This window comes from Pteropus vampyrus, unplaced genomic scaffold (genome assembly GCF_000151845.1).
Source record: "Pteropus vampyrus isolate Shadow unplaced genomic scaffold, Pvam_2.0 Scaffold1, whole genome shotgun sequence".
Lineage (NCBI taxonomy): Eukaryota > Metazoa > Chordata > Mammalia > Chiroptera > Pteropodidae > Pteropus > Pteropus vampyrus.
The window spans coordinates 32,690,174-32,698,157 of NW_011888782.1; the positions used below are offsets into that span (position 1 = coordinate 32,690,174).

The 7,984-nt window shown below is 41.2% G+C and overlaps 1 protein-coding gene across 1 annotated transcript in view; it reads right to left on the bottom strand.

The window, feature by feature from the left end:
• Positions 1–7,984, bottom strand: part of CUNH3orf52 (chromosome unknown C3orf52 homolog) — a 31,727-nt gene that overhangs the window by 6,359 nt on the left and 17,384 nt on the right. Inside the window, exons 4-5 of the mRNA XM_011380628.2 lie at positions 5,396–5,466; positions 2,053–2,234 (exon numbers count right to left, since the gene is read on the bottom strand). Of these exons, the coding sequence (XP_011378930.1) occupies positions 2,053–2,234; positions 5,396–5,466 (253 nt within the window). The remainder of the gene's footprint in view (positions 1–2,052; positions 2,235–5,395; positions 5,467–7,984) is intronic.

The window sequence follows — 7,984 nt, forward strand, 5'->3', positions numbered from 1 at the left end:
CTGGGGACATGTCCCTAAGGCTGTTTGGCCAAGTTTGAGGCCTTCTCAGAGCTCTCCTCAGGCTTTGTCGGCAACCAGCCCTTTGTCCTACTCTGTGTGGGCCTCCCAACCTCAGAATCCTCTTAAGCTTTTTTCATCCTCCACCCAGCTCCCTCACATACATTTAGAAAGAGCTGGTAACCACAGTATTATGAGAGGGAGCTCAGAAAATGAAGACCAGTTGCACCACAGCAGCTCCACCACGAGCATCTCATGCAGGGCGGACCTCCCTTGTCTCACCTCTTTACACAGGAGGAGGGTTCATAGGGTTTTTCTTTCTTTCTTTTTAAAATTCTTGTAGAGGAGGCAAAACCCCTTCACTCCAAACATGCATGCTGTGTGCCTAGCCCAGACACACTTTATTTATTCAGATGCTCTGTGAGGAAAGTATTCATTTATGAGACCTTCCCAGTGAGCTAAAATTTAGCCTTCTAAATCTCATTCTTTCTACTTATTTGGGGAAAAAAAAAAATCTTTAAGAACTTCTATAACTTTCTGCGTTCATAGGCTGAGATTAATCTACTCTCACCTTTCATCACCAAGAAATAAATGTCATCATAATAAATGCCTCTTCTGGTGCTGTTCAGTAACATGTGCTTTATAATCTCTCTGTTCCACTCTCCTGATTCGAGGCTGCTGGCACTGTGCCTGGTGCTAACCACATCTTCTTTTAATTTTCCATTTTTGTTCATTCAACTTGTATTTCCTACAACTGTTAGGTTCGCCGAAGGAGGAACGCACAAGGCTGAAGGGGTTAAAGAAAGATTTATCGTAGCAGAGTGATAGTCTGACTGAGCTGAAGATGGTATCAGCCCCAAAAGAGAGGAGACCTGAAACTTATATTGGGCTTGAGTTAGTTTTTTTGGTGGGAATATTTTGGGCAGGTAAATTGGCCGAGAAGGGAAGAGAGTCCAGTGAAGCGGGAGGTGAGCATGCAGCGTTGCCAACCCGGATGCAAGGTCGGTTCCCACACAAAAGTAGGGGAGAAGTCTGGTTCTCACACTACAGGGTTGGAGGCTGGGGGTGGGGACCTCCTGGACCTAACACTAATGTGCAGAGATGGTTTGCGGATGAGAAAATAAAATGCCCAAGAATGTTGGCATTCTGGGCTAACAAGAGCCAGTGCATCTCCAAGGGAGGCATCAGAAGTAGGTGATGAGAAGAGAGAGAAATAAAGATCAAGGCTTCAGTACAGCTGTGATGGAAGGACATTTAAAAAGCTGTGGTCATTTTACTTCCCGCTTTTCTTTTGCCAGGTTTTGTGCAGAGTTGAAGTTTTCCTGAGAAGCAGGCTGTCTTCTATGCTTATTACACATCTTAAATTCCTTGTTCCATTCTTAGGTTTAAGAGTAGATGAGTACATTTATTATAATTTTCTAAGGAAAGGGACTAATTCACCTACTTATGCTCATCTGTTAATTTCTTAATGGACTCAGTGTCCTTCCACAGAAAAAGAGATAGATTTCCACACTGAGATAAGCTTTCAATGACTTAGCTATATTCCTTATTTCAAATTCTTCAGCACTTAATTCTTTTGTGAAGCCATGGTTTTCCTATGAAAGTTATAGTCATACCTCGGCGATATTATGCATTTGGTTCCAGCCCACCACAATAAAGCGAGAATAGCAATACAACAGGTCATTAATATTTTTTCTGGTGAAGGGTCTTGCCTTCAATTTGTCAAAAATGCAACACCTGTGAAGCACAATAAAGTGAAGCTCAGTAAAATGAGGTATGCCTGTACTAATGATATTATGAAGTGGAATATGGGGCTTAGAATGTGGGCGAACGCCAGTACAAGAAGGAAATATTTCGCAATCCTCATCTTTGTAGTTTAATTATTTGTTCCACAATGTTTTCCTCAACTACTCTGTCTGCTCAGAGGACAGGGACTGTGTAACCTCCACAGAGTGTAGAACATCATCTGCACAGAAATCAACATGAACTATCTGTCCCCAATCTGGTTTACTTGTTTACCGTCACAATTCTGTCTTCTTGACTTGCTCAACTTACCGTAGAGCAAGAGAGACTCTGGACCAAGCCCCAGAGTCTCACAACCAGACATGTTCTGATCATGGAAATCTTGCAGCAAAATGCCCAGCACTAACTCCTCACTCATCATATACTTCAGAAAACCGTCATCTTCCGATGGAACCCCAAACTGCAGGTGGTAGGTTATCGTGGCGTTTTCACCACTGAAAAACAAACCAGAAATAGTAAAACATAACAACGACTCACATTGCAACTCAGGAAATAGGTTTCAGCAATAACATTTTTTTAGTTCCGTGTATTCTAAATACAAAATTGCAAAGGATGTGCTCTTCTAAAAGAATCCTCTTCCATACATCCATCATGAAAAGATCAGGTGACACCAACCTCCTCCGTCCACCTAGAACCCCTCCCCTAGAAGTCCACTGAGAAAGGCCATTGGAGGGAGAGACGTGATGCAGCTATTGTCAGTGAAGATCTGAGGGCTGGCACGTTGTCTGCCCCAACACCAGACTTTACCCCTAAGGTAGGCCAGGGAAGCCCCATTTATCTGTATTCCTCTCTCCACGTTCTCACACTACACCTGTCCTTGTCTCGGCAAGTGCATTGTTAGTCAGAGCTACTCGGTTTAGCCAATTCATTATTTAAGCTATAAAAATGTTTAGATGCCGTCATCTGTGCAGATGATGTTCTACACTCTGTGGAGGTAGAACATCATCTTTTCCCATTTCCAAAGCTCCCTGCCGTCATCTGTGTGCAGGACTTCTGCGCTCCCACAGACTGCTCCATGTACCAGCAGCAAATCATACCTCCCTGATTAGTCTGCAAAGTGAGAAAACCTGTTCTGCCCCATCTCCCAAGGTTCCCAGCTTTGCAACTCTCAGGAAGGCAACCTAAGGTAAGGAAGTTCTAGAAATGTCTTCGTAAAACATATTTTTCCCATTTCCAAAATAAAAATAATCATAGGGCTATCCTCAGTTAATCAGTAGCTTATACCACTTATTAAATGCTACCCAACATTTAGGTTTTTGACAGTTATCGTATTACTTTGGTTCAAGAAGGCTCAGATTAAAAGCCAGCAATAAAATAGTTAAGAAGTGATCATATCTGAGACTCTCACTGTAGGGCAAATTTTATTTGTATAGACTTTTATATGCCAGTTCCAGTAGTGAAAGCTACCCCTGCTAAGGACAGGCAAAGAGTCCTTTCTTGTGGCCAGAAGTCCCATAGGCCAATACTCTGACATTAATGTGGCTGACAATTCAGTTTATAAACTACAACAGCCAAGAACTGTGCCGAAACCTGTGGTGACTGGATGACTAATATACAGTCAGACTCTGGAGAAACTCACAGTTTCAAGGACACCACTACAGGCAGGCTGAAAAATGCACTTTCAAACTTTAAGCCAGCAATTTTAGTCTATAGATGTTGTTCCCTGTGTTCCAACTTCTAATTATCACTAGTGATGGTCAACATCTTGGCACGTAGCAACCCAGCACTCCCATGGGTTAGGACTGGGGTCGGCTTATGGAAAAGACCAGAAGCTGACTTTCAGAAGACCAGGCCAGAAGCTGAATGAGAGGATTGCTCTACCTAATCCAACCTAAGTAGCCTGTCCTTATTCCACCAGGTAGGTCATGAGGGGGAATTTATGTAAGGCTGAATTCTGAGGGGAGAAGAGGGATTTTCAGGGAAGCAGAGAACCCTGTGGGCTTTGCCTTAGCTGCCCACCACTAGAGTGGGTCCAGCAGCTGATGAACCAATGGGCATTTTCCTAAGTTCCTGTTGGGCTGGTCCAGGTCCAATGTCAGGATCCCCCTGTAGACACTTATATCCACCAGACATGTGGCTGCCTCCTGCTCATGTGCAGCAACAGCCCTTTGGAGACAATACCTTTGTTTTAACATTATTGAAACTCTGCCTGGATTTTTTTAAAATGGAAAAAAATATTTCACCAACAGAATTTCTTTATCTAAAATACTAAAACCTTTGGGGTTTTCATAACAATAACTTTTAAAAGGAGATTCTCTAACATTAAGTCTACAGATTTCTAGCCACGTTTTACTCAGTTTCTGATGTTTTTTTCCCAATGTCTACCCCAACTCGTTATGCAATCCCACCTCCTCTAGGCCCATAATAGGAAGCTGAATTCTTGGAAAAACCCCTCAGCCTCTGAGCATCACCCTTCTCTCCACTCTGTCTCAGTCTTTGAGTCGCAAGTTGCAGCAAGTGCACAAAGGAAAGCATGCTGGTTCTGATTATGCATTTTTTCCTTATCTATTGGCATTTTAATACCAGTGGTACAGATTAAAATAAAGAGTGCCAAAGATGCCAATATAACGTAAGGTGCACTTGGAGATCCACAAAGAAGGAGACCAGTGCTGTCGCCAAGGCAACTTGCCACTGTATGCATTTTCAGACTTTAGGTCCATTTTGGTTCTAACCCGTTTTGCTACCACCTGCTTTACGTGCTTCCCCTCCCAGGTCTACTCCTATTATGGTTTGGAAAATGTATAGTTTGAGAGGGGGAATCTCAATATAATTTTGCCTTTGATGTTCACATTCCAGGAGTATCTTCGGAATAGTAGATATTAGAGCTTAGTCATGTGAATCTTCTCCTAACAATACAAAAGGATAATCAAATGATGCCTCTAAATATATATCCTTTCATATGTGTCTACTGACATAGACAAAAACATTTAAGATTAGAAGAAAATTTTTAAAAGAAAAAATATATATGTGTGTGTGTGTATGCTATACATGTATAGTATATAAAGTATATATGGTAAATACATGTACAGAAGAAATCACACCAAACTGTTGTTCGTTTTGTACAGGGAGTGGAATCACTGTGCATATGGAATTGGTTGGCACACACGGTGTCCAGGGATAGGAGGGAGGAGATGGGGGTAGAAGGTAGACTTTCCCTGTTGTACATATCTGTGTATTTCTTAATATTATATAAGGAACATAGATTCTTATATTACTTGTGTTCCTCAAGATCACTTGGATTCTATTATTTATATCACATCACCATCTGAGATTTCTATTTCTACCATTAACTCATTTGAGTATCCACTGTAAAACAGGAATGGTGTACCTAAGACCTGCTTTTCCTCTCTTTCGTATGATCTTACTGAGTCATCTAATTGATCTGGGCTTCATTTTTTTCCTTTCTAAAATAAGGCAGTTGAGCTAGTTGGTGTCCAAACACCTTTCCAGCACCGACACTATGATTTTATCATTGGTTCCCTTTGTGCTTTGAGACTCTGGAAGTCCTTCTAGGTAAAAAAAAAAAAAAAATGGTGATGGGTGTCACTTTCCAGTGGGGGAAAAAAAAACAACACATAATGCTCCACGTTCTTACCTGAAATCCACAACTTCCACTGAAGTAAAATAACGACTCAGAGACGGAGATGAACTGTACACATCTGTGAGCTGAAACAAATAGGAACGAGTAAAACCACCACACATATTACTGCCAGATTGTATTGTATATCATCTGACAAAGCAAAGCTACTCCTAGACCAAGGAGATTCCATGCTAGCTAGAAATTAACTGATCTAGAGAGTCTGGTTCAAGAAATAGAAAGGATTGGGCTTAGGACCAACTAAAGTTCAAGTTCACACTCACTTACGAGAACCTTATCTATAAAGATCAAGTGATCACACCGGGTTTTTAACATCTCATATGTTGCCCTGAAACCTTGTGGACTTAATTGTGAATGTGGTCAGCAGCCTGAGCCCACACAGACCCCAAGAAACATGAGACGGAGAGAACACTGCTGTGGCTGGGAAGACTGCAGAATAGGTCACTCTGAGCATGCCGTGTTACTTTTCTCCTTTCTCCAGAGCTTCACTATAAGGAGAAACAGCCATGCTAAGCCATAGGTACGGCACATCCTCCTGGAAAATGGGACCAAGTGGGGCTGGTCTATAATTGCAAAGATATAGAGTTCTTATTTTATGTATGAAATGTTGCCATCACACAAAAAAATGACACCTGTGTTCCCACTACCCAGGTTTCATGCCTTCACATTTCACCAATGTTAGTTCAGTGCTTTACTTTAAGAAACAAAACAAAGCTAAAGCTACTCCTACACACAATTCTGTTTTCCCTCCTCCCTCCTGCCCCTAATGGTAGCCACTGTCTGGATGTTGGCATGTTCCCTTTTCATGCATGTTTTTATAAATGTAAAACTTCCTTGTGTAATCAACAATACATAATTTGTGTTTGTACCATATTCAAATAAAAGGTACCATATTCTACATAATCTTCTAAGACTTGCTTTTTTTCATTCAAAATTATGTTTGAGATTTACCCATAATGTTACATCTAAATGGAGTCATTCCCTCTAATTCTTAACACCTGCATAGATTCCATTAAATGACTGTACCAACTTTCCCATTCCCCTACTAATGGTCATGTACGTTGTTTCCAATTTTCTCCTTTTACAAACTATGCTGAAGTTACCATCCTTAAATATCTCTGTGCCTCTCTTCTCACACATGTAAGTTTCCCTTGGGTATATGCCAAAAAATGGACTCGCTGCATCCACAAGTAGGTCCATTTCTAACTGAATTAAATCTCGCCAAATTGCTCTTCATCTTTCTCTCCTCCAGCAATGCAGAAGTAGTCTATTTCTCACAGCCTTGTCGGCACTTAGTGTTAGCTGGTTTTTAGATTTTCGAGGGGTATAACACTGTGTTTTACATTGTTTTAACTTGCATTGTCTTGCTTACTTGTGAGGCTGAGTATCTTTTCATGTGTCTATTAACTCTTTGGGATTTCTCACCTTTGAATTGCCTATTAGTTCACTGTCTTTCTCTTGGGTTGTCTCTTTCTTATCCATTTATCTGGAATGATTGGTGTTATATTCTGGATACTAGCTGTTGGTTTTATGTTACAAATATCTTCTCCCATTTTGATTGGTCATTTTATCATGTTTCAGAGATGTGAATCCTAACCTAACAGTACTCAAGGGAAGATGTGGCCGAATGTATTTACATTGCATTTCTTTTAAATTTATATTTTAAAGTTAATGCTTTATTCGTTAGCAGAGAGGTTCTAGCATAAATCAGGAGACTACTTTGGGATCTGGTTACACTCTCCAGCATGGATACACTCTAAGGCTGGAATAAGCCCACAGCCAGGCCTCTAGAGCCCAGCCAGACCCTCTACTACCCAGCCTGAAGTCTCAGCCCAGACATTGTTCGAGAAATCTCACCAGTATCCAAGAATACCCTTGTGCTGAGACCAGGGTGTCCAGCTGCACCCATTACAGCTCAGAGTCCCATTACTTATCCAGTAGCAAGCAGCAGAACATACCAAAAAGCAGTACCCTGAGGGGAGCTCTGCCCATCTTGCCTCCCACTCATTCCCAAGGGAATCTCAGGGAGGCTGCAGTTACCACAATACACCCCCAATTAATTCACCTGGTGACATTCAGTCTCTCAAAGGCAGAGCAGAGAGGATCAGAGCACCTACAGTTTGTACTCCTTGAATCTTGTCACTATTTCTGTGACCATATAAGAACCTGACATAACAGGCTTTACTATCTCTCCCCTTTTTACTGATAAAGAAAACGGCATTCAAGAGGTTAGGAAACCTATCCAAGGTCACTCTGCTAGTAAATAATTCAATTTTAAGTGTTACAGACACTAAAACCCAACTTCTTCACATGTTACCACACTACCCACTGAGGATGAAGCAAGGAAGGAAAGTGTTTCCTTCTGAATGTCAAGGAGGAAAGAAGCATAAAGTGATAGGAATTTTGAGGGAAAATGACTGGTTCATCTTATAGTTTTTGAGCCCCAAAGTAAAGAACATTGCCAATAGGCTGATAATCATTTAGAACATTTGGGAAGTTGGAAAGAGTCTTTCACAGGGCTAGCAATAGGGAGGATGAGGATGCTATAGATGAGATTTCTTTTTCAAGCACTAATAATAATAATAA